Here is a 15,086-nt window from a genome sequence, read left to right on the forward strand (position 1 = left end):
CAAAAGTAAAAGATGCAAAAATGAAACCTCAGAACATGAAGCATAGAAATAGCCACATAGAACATATCTACTGCTTCTTAGACTTGCTTCAACTTGATTGCCAGATCTATAACTCGTATTTCTATGTGAATTTGGTTTGGTCGCCTAAAAGGTTACATATTGCAGCTTTAACTGATAACTGCATGTGTTTCCCCCTGCCTCTTAAACGCTGGCTATTGCTGAATGTTTTACTGACTGTTTTACTGACTGTGCATCATGTGTATTTTGACTGTTGTTTGTATGATATTGTTTTACCTATTTGTGTGTTATATGTGCTGCGCCCGCTCCCTGGCAGGTCGTCATTGTAAATAAGAATTTGTTCTTAATTGACTAACCTGTATAAATAAATGTAGTCGCGCATAATTGCCCACATCAGTGGCCTTCAGGCCTAAAGCACATCATATTTGGGATTTATGGGCCATCAAATAGACCACAAATTAGATAATCCATGGGTTGGATGAATTAATACAATGTGTACTGTTATTATTATTATCTCATATCCTATCAAAAATAAAGTAATATTTGACCTTATCAACATGGACACCCTCATCTGACACGTTGCTACGTAATTTATATAAACGTCATATCCGGCTAATGGGGTCAGTTTTGTTTCCCCGGATCCGCCATTTCATTTTTTGAAGTTACTTGTGGCAAGTTACAAGATTTTATTCAAAATTGTATTGTTTTACAACTGAGTTGGGTAAGTTATAATCGATATATCATTTTAATCAGGTGATCAGACACGTTTTGTACGAGGACCGGCTTGTGGATTTTAAATTGATGGGCATAAGCAAGTTGCGAATGTCGCCTATTTTCCAAACGTGTTCTCCGCGCTAAAGTTTTTGTATGAGTTGAATGCTGTTTGTGGATAAGGGGAGGCAAAGGGAAGGCCCGTGAAGCCTCGGCTTTGGAGTGGGAGTCATGGCCGGAAATTTTGACGCAGAGGACCGTGCAAGTTGGTACTGGGGAAGATTAAGTAGACAGGAGGCAGTTTCACTTTTACAAGGACAGAGACACGGAGTGTTTTTAGTGAGAGACTCAATTACAAGTCCAGGCGACTACGTGCTGTCCGTCTCAGAGAATTCCAAAGTCTCGCATTACATCATCAACAGCATCAGCAACAACCGGCAGTCTGGCGCAGGTAAGAGAGACATGTTTTGGGGCTGCGGAATAAAGAAGCCCCCAGGGTATCCTTTCTTGTAGAACTTCAATGCAACCGGATGTACAATAACGCATGCAACCCAATGATAAAAGATTAATCCAGCAAGACACTCGCCTTTGATTTGGCTTTATTTGGAACATAACTTTAGATTAACTTCCTACACGTGAATCAACCAAACAGTGACGCTTGGATTAACCAGACGTCAAATATCTAGTCGACTGCCTTTTATGGGCCATAAATGTGGTAATTCACATGCCAATGAATGAGACCTAATGCCTTTGGCCAGTGAAATGGTTTCTGTGGTTGTTTCCTTCTTTTCTACTCATCCCTCTTTCCCCACCATCCTCTCCCAGGCCTAACGCCTCCACAGTTTCGCATAGGGGACCAGGAGTTTGATGCCCTCCATTCCCTGCTAGAGTTCTACAAGATCCACTACCTGGACACCACCACTCTGATAGAGCCCATCAACAAGGCCAAACACTCTTCCTTGGTCAGCGCAGGTGCTGGAGGCCCGCCGCAGCGGCTGGAAGACGAGCTCGTCCGCGCCGTCTTTGATTTCCCAGGCAACGACGATGAGGACCTTCCTTTCAGAAAGGGCGACATCCTGCGGGTTCTGGAGAAGCCTGAGGAGCAGTGGTGGAATGCCCAGAATTTAGAGGGGCGTGCCGGGATGATACCTGTGCCCTACGTGGAGAAGTACCGACCGGCCTCTCCCACCTCGGGGGGCTCTGGAGCAGGGGGTCCCGGTGGGGTGGGCTCGGTAGATGGCTCCAGTGTTCAGGGACCTCCTCTGCTAGACCCGAGCCAGTATGCCCAGCCCACACCTCTGCCCAACCTGCAGAACGGACCCGTCTTTGCCAGGGCCATCCAGAAGAGGGTGCCCAATGCCTACGACAAGACCGCCCTTGCCTTAGAGGTACCTACCCTAGCTGTGTTCTCTCGTCTCCTCTTTCCCTTTATTCATCATCTCTGTCAGATTCTTTGACCCTCATTTTGTCATGGATTTTCCTTTGTCCACAGCCTTCAGTGCAATGAGGCTAATCATTATTGGTCTTGTAAAACATAGATTTCCTTTGGCATTATGTCAAGATTAAGGCCAGGGAATCAAATTACTTTTTTATTATGCCTTCTGTAAAGTCATAATCTGGAGAAGTCCCTAGGTTCACTCCCAGTAGGTCATTCCAAGTTATGCCTTCCATTTCCGTTCAATGCTGGAAGGAATGAAGGCGTTGGTATGTGGCCTCTGTGACCTGTTGTCTGACTTCCTCCTCAGCTTCTTAACCAGTTGCATGCCCCTCAGTGTCCCAGCTGCTAGGCTTGTTAAAACAAGGTAGTCTGGTTCATGTCCATTAGTCACCAAACAGAAGAAAACGGACTAAAACCGGGAGGGACTTTCCTGATCTTGTCCAGTAAGCAATGCTTGTTTTCTTCTTCCATTGTTTTGCTACAGGTGTGACCTAATGAATACGAACCAGTCTATGGAGGGTGGTGGTCAGTCAGTGAAATCAATAGCCAACTGCTCTGAAGTTCATTAGAGAATGCTGCCAGAGGCTCCCTCCCTGCCTGTCTTAACTAACTGTCCGGAAGGGGAAAGAGGCCTTCCAAAGCGGAGTTTGTAGTGGGAAGGAAATACTTTGTGTAGAGGAACATTTCCTTGAATTTCTCTAATGACATTACTCTGAGCCAGAGCAGCCTCTGGGCGACAAGCCAGCAGTCTCAGCTGCTCCTCTCTCCTCTTTTTACCTGCTTGGAGAGAAGGGAGCAGGAACAGTGAAACAGATACATGATGTTCACTTTCTGTCTTGACGGAATCAGCTACCGGGTGGAAGTAGTCTGTTTTGCCCCTGTCTTTTGAAATACCAAAGTGTCAGGCTACATGCTTACAAAGACAAAAGGTAATGTCATATACTTTTTGCCCAACTTTAATATACTTTTGGGTCCCAGAGTTTATATTTTCTATTCACCCAAGAGTCAGTCAGCACTGCGCTCCAATAATCACCAACAGGATATTTACCCCCCATGAAGGTGTTTGCCAGTGGTATGACACAGGAGGTATATAGGTTTAATGATTAGCCCCCTGCACACACTTCCTGGTCATATCTTAGTAGATGAGAGTACTTCACTCTCTTTAGAAGAATGGTCCACCTGTAATGAAGAGGCCGACAGGGTGAACCAGTAAATGGACCTCTTCAGTACTGGTTTGTGTTTAGTTGCATTGTGATTTGTTTGCGAGGCTAAATTAACTGCTGCGATACAAAGACACAAAGCTTCACAAGTGGTTATCTTGCTGCAACTACTGCAACAAGGTCATTACAGGGTGAACACGGTGTTCGTTGGGCACCAAGCGGACTGAAACGGCGAGCGCCTCCCTGGACTCGTCCAGTAAGAAAGGCCCATTTTTGTGTTGCGTTGAAAATCATTTGGAAGTGTTTTCACGTTGCGTGCCATAATGAACATGACCCAGGTCTGTCTGTTTGACAAGTCCTTCTCCTCCTGCAGGTGGGCGACATGGTGAAGGTGACAAAGATCAACGTGAACGGCCAGTGGGAGGGCGAGTGCAAGGGCAAGCGCGGCCACTTCCCCTTCACCCACGTTAAGCTGCTGGACCATAATAACCCCGAGGACGAGGTGAGCTGAGAGTGGACACTGGGCGCCTTGGGCTCCTCCCATCCCTTACCCTGCCCTTAAATACACACACTCACTCCCTCTCTTGCCACCATCGCCCCTGTGCCAATCAGCAGCCTCCTCATGACCACTTCCTCTTCCTCAGTTGGTCCCGTTAGATAATCATTACGCTTTGTCATCTTCACTCAGAACACCAGTATTTATACCACTTCAGCACCATGGCCAGCTCTATCAAAACACCCACACACATACCCCTTCTAAAGAAAGACTCAGGCCTTGTCTGATGGGGATGAGGACAGTGGCTGTGTGTTACCAAGAGGAAGAGGGGGAGTGTGTGGACAGCTATTCAGGGAGAGGGAACGCAAGGTAGAAATGCTCTCTTGGACTGGAATCGTACACACAGAGACCCACGGAGAAGCACTTTCTCTGACTGTCAAGGAGTGCCGTTAGATAACACTACATTGTACCCAAAACGATCATCCTCGCTACAGATCCACGACCAAGTAACTAGTAGTCTTTTGTAATAAAAAAAAATAACATATCATTATGAAATTGTTGATGACCATTACATGCTAAAATCCTGTTTTTATTTTTCTGCGTTGTTTTTCTGAGATGTAACATTGCCAGTCCACCACTATTGCGGAGATCTCATCAAATGTGTCGGCTACGTTGTCTGCTTATGGTATTGTCAGGCGCTACATCTCTGTCCTGCATTGCTTGTCTGTGTTCTTTTTTTAAAGTATTTTGTCTGCTCCACTCCTACTCCGAATCACTGAAACATCATATATATATATTTTTTTTAAATTACACACGGCTGTTAACTTTTCACCTTGTTCTTAACAGTGGAGATGCCTTTTTGTGTATGATCAGCCAGGGTCGCGCAAATGTTCTGCCATACCGTATAATACCATAGCCAAAGATTAGACTGTTAAAACAACATTTTCATATGAGTTAAGGTCAATATTAGTGCGAGTTGGCTTTCTCCTTGCAAGATTCCAAACTGATTACGGTAGGATCTACTTGTTCTCCCGTTGGTTGAGGTCAAGGCAGTGCATTGACACTGACTGTTCTCACTTTTCTGTTCTAGATTCCAGTCATCCACTACATTTTGAGAATTGATGTCTGTCCGTATTTATCAGTGTAATAGAGCGAGCAAAAAAAAAACATTTTTAATTTGCGTGTATCCACAAACCACCATACTATTGCTAAGATTGTCAACTTTTGAGTGTTCTCTGTTGATAAGAGATCACAGTTAAGTCCACCTGTTGACACATGACAATCTTTCCATCCCTATTATGTAGAAATAGGACAGCGTTTACACCCTGGCACAGCATCACAAATGTTACAAGTTTACTGTGCACAGCAGATGCATATCTCTGTTCCACTATGAATTAAACCTGTATCTGACCGTTCTTACACTTTGCACCCCACTGAATGGGCCCCTGAAATTCACTTGGATAACTTCACCTCCTAGAGTGCTTTCCCATAGATTTAGGCGGAGGTGACTTGAGCAATTGATGACCTTGTCCTCTGTAGAACTGGCCACTAGGGTACACTGCAACAGCATTAGGCAGAGAGGTTCTGGGAGAACTGAGCCTTGGCCCATGTTGAGGTTGCTATAGGTGAAATGTGTTTTAGTTTTTTTCAGAATGCAATCTTTTTTTTTTTACCATTAATGATCAGTTCTGACCCCTCCCCTTTCTTGCCTTTATTGTGCCAACATGTCATTTCTGCTGTGTTCATTGTCTGTGGCTTTTAAAAATATATAATGAAGGTAATTTAGCCCCCAAAAAAGCAGCTGTGAAAAATCTAAACGCATTATCAGGGTGTGAAGTCTACAAAATTGATTATGGTAATACGAGTTAAACTCCAATGATGTAGTACCTCGTCAAAAATACACTGGGTGCTGGCCTTAGATGTAGGTTCTTGGTAGTTGATGCTGCAAAGTCCAGATGAATAGAATATATAACCTTTTTAACGATTGGATTGTCCGCAAACAAAAGGGGTTTTCCCATTGCCCACAAACTTGTACCATTTCTCTGTGTAATTGTAGCTTTCGGGCCACCTGACAAACTGTTTTATTGCCAATTTATGCCACAATCTATGTTTATGGGCAGGGTTGGGTAGGTAACTTTCTAGATGTTTTACAGTTATGAGTTACCTGTCAAATTGTAGTCAGTAATGTCTTTTGGATGACTCAAACTCAGTAACATAATCTGATTACTTTCAGTTACTTTTGGAGTGCTTTCCCATTTATAAGCATTAGAAGCCGATACAAAGGAACCATCAAATGCATTTGGTGTGTCATCATAGTGGTCTCTGACTTGTGGTCAGACTCGCTCAGGTGGAACAACCTTAAACTTGCGCCTTTTTTCAATGCGGAATTGAATGTCATTGAGAAAACAGAAAGGCGTCATGATGCATTTTCTTTTTCTCGCAAACATCCTTTCTGAATTTAAAAGCAATCCAAGAAGCAATCATCTAGTTTGTCAAGACTATTTGTAAGATGGTTACAATATTTTTGCTGGTAATGTAAGTGATTACAGTTAGTTCCTTTTGTAATCAGCTACTCCAGTATTAACATCTGTTAAATCATGTCTGCTTTTTCCATTCATTTTCTCAGTGCATGCCTGTTGCTTATGTAATCTGCTCTTATTTTAATGCCTATAAATATTTTAAAGTATTGTATTTTTGGTACCCTGTGTAAGTCATTACCTTTTCATAATGGGGCTTGGTTGGCAACCACAAATGGAAATTTTGATATCAAAATGTGCCAGTGTATTATAACACTATATATTCTTTTAAGACAATTGAAATTACCTTTTTATTTTTCTGTAGCATGTAATGTGTTAAGATATACATAGTAAATAAAGTCAAAGGATTGGCAAATGAAAATACTGTACCCTAGCGATCTTGTTGATTGTCATAAATTGATGAGATCAAACTGCACTGCCTTTTTTCATAATTTGGCTCACTTGTCATGCATAACATAGACCTACAAAAAGCCAGTTGCCCTACTGGTGTGTTTATTTGTATTTAAATATCCAGACAGCTGATTAATATTACTATTACAGGCCTTTCTACTAAAACTTGATCCCGGACTTGTTAAAGATGTCACAGCCAGTCTGTTTCACGTGTTTTTATTTATTTTTTTATTTACCCTTTATTTAACTAGGTAAGTCAGTTAAGAACAAATTCTTATTTACAATGACGGCCTACCAAAAGGCCTCCTGTGGGGACGGGAGCCTGGGATTAAGAAATATAGGACAAAACACACATCACAACGAGACAACAAACAGTACATAAAGAAAGACCTAAGACGACAACGTAGCAAGGCAGCAACACATGACAACAAAGCATGGTAGCAACACAACATAACAATTCGGTAGCAACACATGGTAGCAGCACAAAGCATGGTACAAACATTATTGGGCACAATCAACAGCACAAAGGTCAGGAAGGTAGAGACTACAATACATCACACAAAGCAGCCACAACTGTCAGTAAGAGTGTCCATGATTGAGTCTTTGAAGAGATTGAGAAACTGTCCAGTTTGAGTGTTTGTTGCAGCTCGTTCCAGTCACTAGCTGCAGCGAACTGAAAAGAGCGACCTAGGGCTGTGTGAACTTTGGGGACTTTTAACAGCAGAACGGGTGTTGTATGTGGAGGATGAGGGCTGCAGTAGGTATCTCAGATAGGGGGGAGTGAGGCCTAAGAGGGTTTTATATATAAGTATCAACCAGTGGGTCTTGCAACGGGAATAAAGAGCAGCTAGATGTTCTTTACCATTCAGCCATCAGATTTGCCACCAATGCTCCTTATAGGACACATCACTGCACTCTATTCTCCTCTGTAAACTGGTTTACAGAGGAGAATAGAGTGCAGTGCCGATCTATAAATTACTTCTCCGTAATCTAGCATGGGTAGGATGGTAATCTGAATCAGGGTTAGTTTGGCAGCTGGGGTGAAAGAGGAGCGATTACGATAGAGGAAACCAAATCTAGATTTAACCTTAGCCTGCAGCTTTGATATGTGCTGAGAGAAGGACAGTGCACTTTCTAGCCATACTCCCATATACTTGTATGAGGTGACTACCTCAAGCTCTAAACCCTCAGAGGTAGTAAAGAGGGGCATTCTTCTTACCAAACCACATTACCTTTGTTTTGGAGGTGTTCAGAACAAGGTTAAGGGTAGAGAAAGCTTGTTGTAGAGCATTTAACTAAAAATTCCGGGGAGGGGTCAGCTGAGTATAAGACTATCATCTGCATATAAATGGAAGAGTGAGCTCCAACTGCCTGAGCTATGTTGTTAATGTAAATTGAGAAGAGCTTGGGGCCTAGGATTGAGCCTAGGGGTACTCCCTTGGTGACAGGCAGTGGCTGAGGCAGCAGATTGTCTGACTTTATACACTGCACTCTTTGAGAGAGGTAGTTAGCAAACCAGGCCAAAGACACCTTAGAGACACCAATACTCCTTAGCCGGCCCACAAGAATGGAATAGTCTACTGTATCAAAAGCTTTGGCCAAGTCAATAAAAATAGCAGCACAATATTGCTTAGAATCCAGGGCAATGGTGACATCATTGAGGACCTTTAAGATTGCAGTGACGCATCCATAACCTGAGCAGAAACCAGATTGCATACCCGAGAGAATACTATAGACATCAAGAAAGCCAGTCAGTTGATTATTGACATGTTTTCCCAACACTTTTGATAAATGGGGCAAAATAAAAATAGCCCTATAACAGTTAGGATCAGCTTGATCTCCCCTTTAAATAAAGGACGAACTGTGGCTGCCTTCCAAGCAATGGGAACCTCCCCAGAAAGGAGAGGGGCTTGGCGATGGTAGGCGCAACAGCCTTAAATAAGCAAGGGTCTAAACCATCTGACCCAGATGTTTTTTTGGGGTCAAGTTTAAGGAGCTCCTTTAGCGCCTCGGACTCAGTGACTGCCTGCAGGGAGAAACTTTGTAGCAGGGCAGGGGGAAAAGGAGACCAGGGGCTGAACCTGTTTTTAATTCTCATTTTCGTTATGGGGGGGCATGTATGTTAACAATACCACTGAAAATACCAAAAACGAATCAAGCTGATTCCATACCATTTTACAGATGTTCTTGATAAGAAGATTGAGAAAGCCTTATCAAGCTTACAATTGTTTTTGTATGTGATTATGCTCACCATGATAATAATACTGTGGGTGTAAGTGTTTGGAATCCCGAGTCACTGGTTGCCATGCCGTGTAAAAATGGGAGGGGGTTTTATGAGGAAGGGGTGATCCTCAGTGGGGGGTGATAAATTCCCGGATTGAGATTTTCGCCATTTTTTTTTACTCCAGTACAACCGGTGGGGTGGAAACGCCACTGATCTATCCGTTGATTTCCCTGGACCAGCCGACAGATTGACCTACTAGCAGCTACTGTCGAGCATTTTTATCCATTTGTCAGTTAAACTAAACTTCGCCACTCGCAACAAAATGGGCGATCGGGAGGATTTAGTATATCAGGCAAAACTCGCCGAGCAGGCGGAAAGATATGACGGTAAGAGATACAATTGTATTATTCGATGGAGGGACATGTTCGCCGCTGTTTTTCCCCCAGCAAGCTAACGTTAGTAGCTTCCAACATAGCTAACACTTGCAGTCACTCACCCTCCTCCCTCTTGCAGGGGCGAGGACGGTGATGTCAGTGCGCTAACGTTGGCTAGTTAGTTAGCCTGAGCTAACGCATTGGCTTAACTAGGTAGCCGTGTAACTAGCATTAATTAGCCAATACGGTAGCTATTTAACTGTCCAGATTTGTTCAAAGATATAGATAATTTAAAGAGAATACAAAATGGCGGATTATTGATGGTGCGAGAGCTAGGTAGCTAGTAAGCAAGTGGGGGTGGTAGCTAACTAACGCGGTACAGAGACTAACGTTAGCTGTGCTACAGTACCTATGTGGGGATTACTTTTCCCAAACAATGTCAGCCAATTTAAATGTATGCTACATTACTAGCTATAATCTAACATTAGATAACTATGTAAATCTGTTGGCCAGCAAAATACCCACGTTTACTAACATTCTCGTGGTCCAACGTTAGCCATAGCCTGCTATTTGGGTGTGACGTATCGAAGACTGACCTTAAATAAAACCTACCCCCAATGATAAGCAATTTTGACGTAGTTAAGTTAGTGAGAGAACATGCCTTTCAATTGGCATGAAGCTGTTTTTAGATGTGCGTTTACAGGGCATGATCATGTCTGTCAGATTATGGAACCCTGGCCACATGCAACTTTGATTTGCCCCGAAATAAAACCAGTATTATTTAACCCCCAAATCAAACGCGATTATTCAGACATGCCGCTCTCATTCTTGACATTGACGTGACTACCGGTTTCTTAAAGGTATGATTATGTACCTTGTTCATGCAAAATGTAAGCCTACATTTTGCAGCAGATGCTACCTTCCAAGATTGTATTATTAAGAACCTGTATTCATAAAGCACTTCAGAGTAGGCATGCCGAGCTAGGATCAGGTATCACCTGTCCTTAGAATCATATTTATTATGGTCGATTAGGCAAAATGGATTAGCACACCTACTCTGAGACTCTTTGTGAATACAGAAATTCTAATCTGTAACTTCAGCGTAAGAAAAAGGAAAGATCTGCAATGTGAAGTCATCAAACGTTGTCCCCTAGTTTTATTTTCAGCACCAATTACTTATGACTTCCTCTCTGCTCCCCACAGAAATGGTGGAGTCCATGAAGAGAGTGGCCGGGTTGGATGTGGAACTAACAGTCGAGGAGCGAAACCTACTATCAGTGGCCTACAAAAATGTCATTGGGGCGAGGAGAGCATCATGGAGGATAATCAGCAGTATTGAACAAAGGGAAGAAAACAAGGGCGGAGAAGACAAATTGAAAATGATCCGGGAATACAGGCAAACGGTGAGTAAGCCCAGAAGGATGAGTCATTCTGAGTGCATTAGTGTAGTGCGGGAGAGATCTGACATGATGAGAGAGGCATTTGAGCCGCAGCACTTAAAGCAATATGGTAGCATTACCACTGGAGAAAATGTTGAACATTATAAAATAATTGAGTCTAATTCACCTGAATGATACCATTTGTATTGTTGCTTGTTGTGCCAGTGGTTGGTCATTCATTGAGTTATTATGTATTTTTTTCCTGCAGGTTGAGAACGAGCTGAAGTCGATCTGTAATGACATTCTTGATGTACTGGACAAGCACCTTATTCCAGCTGCTAACACGGGAGAGTCCAAGGTCTTCTACTACAAAATGTATGAGCCTCTGCTTTTGTTGTCGATGTGTTTGTTTGGGGATAGATGGTTATTGCTGTTTTTTTAACAACCGGATTAAAACAGTATTCCACAACTCTAATGGCTCTAGAATAAAGCATAGAACAGGAATTGTGGGTCTTCCTGATATATCAGGAAGGAATTCCTGCTTTTCTGACATTTATCCTCCATTCGTTGATCATTGAAACGGACCTATCCCCTAGATGTTTTAGGTTGTCCTGGTAACAGCCCTGAGTTTGGAACTTAGTTGTATTTCACATGGACCCATGTTTTCACGGAGCCTTTGTATCTTTTACACCATAATGACCCACTGATTCTTCTCCGTCTTGCTCTTCCCTCAGGAAAGGTGATTATCACAGGTATCTCGCTGAGTTTGCCACCGGGAACGACCGGAAGGAGGCTGCGGAGAACAGTTTGGTCGCCTACAAAGCTGCTAGCGACATCGCCATGATCGAACTGCCACCTACACACCCCATTCGCCTAGGCCTCGCTCTTAACTTCTCCGTATTTTACTATGAAATCCTCAATTCACCAGACCGCGCGTGCAGGCAAGTACCTCGCGCGGCTCTCCTCGATAGACTTCTAATTTAGAGCTCTTATTTGGCTGTTGATCATGTGTGCTCAAACGATTCAATAAGGTGACTTATTCCCTTGATACGAGTGCAACATAAGACCAGTGTTTGTACTGCAGGTTGGCGAAGGCTGCGTTCGATGACGCCATCGCAGAGCTGGACACGCTGAGCGAAGAAAGCTACAAGGACTCCACACTAATCATGCAGTTGTTACGCGACAACCTGACACTATGGACTTCAGACATGCAGGGAGATGGTAAGCGTGAGTGAGAGCTCACCCACCTGGATTTTTCCAATGCATGGAGGAAGTTGGTAATGTTATTAATGGAGAAACTGCTGTTTGAGTGGACATGCTCAATTCCTTCATTTCTTCCAGTCTGAGGTGTACTTACAATATTACAGCAGTTTGCCTCTGCTATTTTCTTTTTAGTATGCCCATTAAAGTTTGTGAACGGATGCTTTCCTACCAGAAAGTGTGGCACTGTGTTTCCTATAGATGTGTGCTGTTGGTAATTCGGCTCTTTTCAGAGCTGCTGACGTGGATCATTACACAAACTCTTCACGCCTCCCTTCTCCATCCGTCTCTAACCCAACCTTGTGCCTTTCAACCTTTCAGTTCCTTCTGCATTGCTTAGTGGTCGCCCCCCCCCTCTGCCCTCTAGAGTTGTAGCTTCTTTAACCTTCATCTTAACGTCCATCTCCTCTCTCCTTCCATCTGTGTAGAGTCCTAAAGGAGCAAAACAGCTGTTCATTTCCCATAATCTGTACTTTGTAAGTGTTTCCTGCCCTGCCCTTGGTTTGAATCGTTTGTTCTGTCCCCCTTCACTATTAACTCACTGCAATGCCACTCACCCATTTGGTTTGTGTCATGGGGAAAGTTGTATGTTCACACACTGTGTCTTATGAATCCGTCTTTCTACGTAGCGATTTTTTTCTTCAGCGCCGGTGTATCAGTAATGCATTTAGTTTGAAGGTAACCTGAAGCGACTGTCTTTTTCATGTTATGATTTCCACATGTCTTGGACAGCTGACAGATTGGGGTTTTTGATACTGGTGAGCGAGTATCGTCTTTCAGCTGGAACCATTTTAGGTCAGGTAAAGGACAGCTCTGTAGGTACACGGTAACGATCTTTCTCTGCGGGGCTGCGAGGTGTCTCACCGAGTTAGAACATGGGTTTGTGTGTGGAGTCTTGACGCTCTGTAGTCGCCTGATCTGTTGACGTACAGTGCTTGATCTCCGTAGCTATTGTAAGAGCCGCGTATTGTGGAGACTGGAGGACTAACAGCATGGCACCAATTGTTCAGGCTGTGTGGGATATCCTGTCTGTCTTTGACTGGGTGACATGCATCTACATCCAGTCCTATAATCGCTCTGTCATTCTGTCTGCCTGGCGTCCTGTAGCATGACACAACTAGACAGCTGTCTCACGAGCGACGGAATGCCAGTACAATATAGTGGCTTGTGTTGGAATAGAATATTGGGGTGCAGGTGAGTCTTGGGCAGATCTGTCGAGGGATTTAAAGATTGGATGTCACTGTGTTAACTAGATGGCTTATAAATCATGGGATGAGTAGGCTATGGGGAAATTAACAAATCAAACGCTTCTCAGCGGTAAACGGAAGTCATCTGTCAGGTTGTCGTCAAGTAGGGCCTATATAGGACGTTTCATTTGAAGGGGGTTTTATTTACTATAAGAGATGTCATTTTAATTTGATTGAAGCACTACAGTAGTTGTTTTTGATATGGCCCACAAGGTTGTAGATGGTGGTTGACGTTTCACTGCATGTGCTAAGATGTTTGTGGCACACTGAATGAAACCACTGCTGGGCTCACTTCGGCCTGGAGACTGTAGGTTAAAACTGGCACAGGAGTAATGCAGTACTTCCACGGCATCTCAATATGTTTGATGTTTGAGCACTGAGTCTGATCACCTAGACTGAGGGTTGTCTCTGGTGTACATAACCTGAAAGCCCAGCCCTCACCGTCCGTTTCTCTTGTTTTCAAGCAGGTGAAGAACAGAACAAAGAGGCGCTGCAAGATGTGGAGGACGAGCCCCAGTGAGACATTACAGTCAACTTGAGACACCCCCACAAAAAACTGTAGCCACCACGCCCAAGTGACCGCGGCTCTCAGCAGCTCTCTGGCCCCATGGTCTTAGAGATAATCAGTCATTGTTAATATATATATTTTTTTTTTGCCCTTTAATTCAATTCAAATATAAATACCACTTAATTGAAACAATAAATACAATTTTGGAAAGGCAAAGAGTCCCTGGATTATTTTATTTTTCTTGGTACACGCGGTTCTGAAAAAAATCTTTGTTTTCATTATTGTATTGTTTTAATTTTGTTTTGTTTATGCTCTTTCCTCAATTTTATCAGTTGCTGGATGTATTTTGAGATTTTTTTTTCTTAATGTAATTACAGAAATTAACTTTTATTACTGATATGTCTATTAGTCTTGGGAGCTGTAATATTTCTGTGTTAGTGAAAGATGCAAATCATTAAACCTTTTTAAGGGCAAGTCTAAACAAAGTCCTCTTTTGTTGACTTAGTTGATCAGAGGAAGTTGGCAAAATTCTTGATATCCACGTGGAGCAAAATGCTTAACTTTTACACCATAGTGATTCTATTGTAATGTTTTGGATTGTACGTTGTGCTAAAATACTGTATTGCGAATACTTGCTGATTTCAGATGGTGGCTGGTAGCCGTAAAAATCCAAGGGAGCGTTGTCGCGTTAACACAGTTCTGGATTGGCTTCTGTTGCAAGATGACAGGGTTCTAAATAGATGATTTCAAGCCTGCATGAGTTAATGAATCGTTATTTTTCTGCCTCTTTCCCCTCCTTTTATATAGCTCAATGTTTTCCTTTTCTTTTAGCTTCATTATGTGTAACTTAAAACTAATTTGTACTACTGGATATCTGACTGGAGCCACAGATGGAGCATCTGTATTGTTCTTACTGAAACACAGCATGGAATTAACATTAAACAATCTAAATTAAACATACCCAAATGTCTATTGGTCTATTGATTTTTTTTTTTGAATTTTCAAAGAGCAACGGAGGAAAGCCATGGTATTGGGTGTTTTTAAACGTAGTTAGAAATGACTCACAAAATGGAAGCTTGCCTGTTGGATGTATGCCCATTTATTTTCGGTGGGCCATGTTAAGTCCCTGTCATTTGAGAAGCACTGGTGGAAGGTTGGAGATAAATCCCTAGGCTACTAACCAGCACAGGGCTCATGGTTGGTTGGCCCCCTACACCAAATCTCTAATCAGAGCTTTCTTTTGAAGATGTCAAGTTAAAACATTTGTAATGATGGATTGCATTGATTTGCTAGCAGTTGTCATATACATAAAGTGTTATACTTGTATACCGGTTAAGCATGTAT

General features: G+C 42.9%; 2 protein-coding genes across 5 annotated transcripts; both read left to right on the forward strand.

Moving 5' to 3' along the window:
- Positions 1–660: 660 nt before the first annotated feature.
- On the forward strand, positions 661–6,721 carry crk (v-crk sarcoma virus CT10 oncogene homolog (avian)). Its single transcript, NM_001165381.1, is given in 3 exon segments — positions 661–1,180; positions 1,555–2,117; positions 3,701–6,721. Coding segments are annotated over 3 exon segments (921 nt in total). The 5' UTR covers positions 661–960; the 3' UTR covers positions 3,839–6,721.
- A 2,354-nt stretch (positions 6,722–9,075) lies between these two features.
- Positions 9,076–14,712, forward strand: LOC106612660 (14-3-3 protein epsilon). Of its 4 annotated transcripts, none has more exons than XM_014214053.3 (7): positions 9,076–9,360; positions 10,552–10,751; positions 10,996–11,102; positions 11,462–11,668; positions 11,812–11,948; positions 12,416–12,463; positions 13,699–14,712. In XM_014214053.3, exons 1-6 carry the CDS (start codon positions 9,297–9,299, stop codon positions 12,421–12,423), a joined length of 723 nt encoding a protein of 240 aa, XP_014069528.1. In that variant the 5' UTR covers positions 9,076–9,296; the 3' UTR covers positions 12,424–12,463; positions 13,699–14,712. The 4 variants fall into 4 exon arrangements, with proteins under 4 accessions (XP_014069528.1, XP_014069529.1, XP_014069525.1 ...); XM_014214054.3 differs by having other exon boundaries at positions 13,702–14,712; XM_014214050.3 differs by lacking the exon at positions 12,416–12,463.
- The last annotated feature ends 374 nt before the right edge of the window (positions 14,713–15,086 follow it).

The sequence above is a fragment of the Salmo salar genome, chromosome 09 (assembly GCF_965601325.2).
Source record: "Salmo salar chromosome 09, fSalSal1, whole genome shotgun sequence".
NCBI lineage: Eukaryota > Metazoa > Chordata > Actinopteri > Salmoniformes > Salmonidae > Salmo > Salmo salar.

Coding starts and splice junctions, on each gene's coding strand:
- LOC106612660 (XM_014214050.3), top strand. CDS start 9,297: ATGGGCGATCGGGAGGATTTAGTATATCAGGCAAAACTCGCCGAGCAG. Junction 9,361..10,551: donor GCAGGCGGAAAGATATGACG/GTAAGAGATACA, acceptor TGCTCCCCACAG/AAATGGTGGAGTCCATGAAG. Junction 11,949..13,698: donor TTCAGACATGCAGGGAGATG/GTAAGCGTGAGT, acceptor CTTGTTTTCAAG/CAGGTGAAGAACAGAACAAA.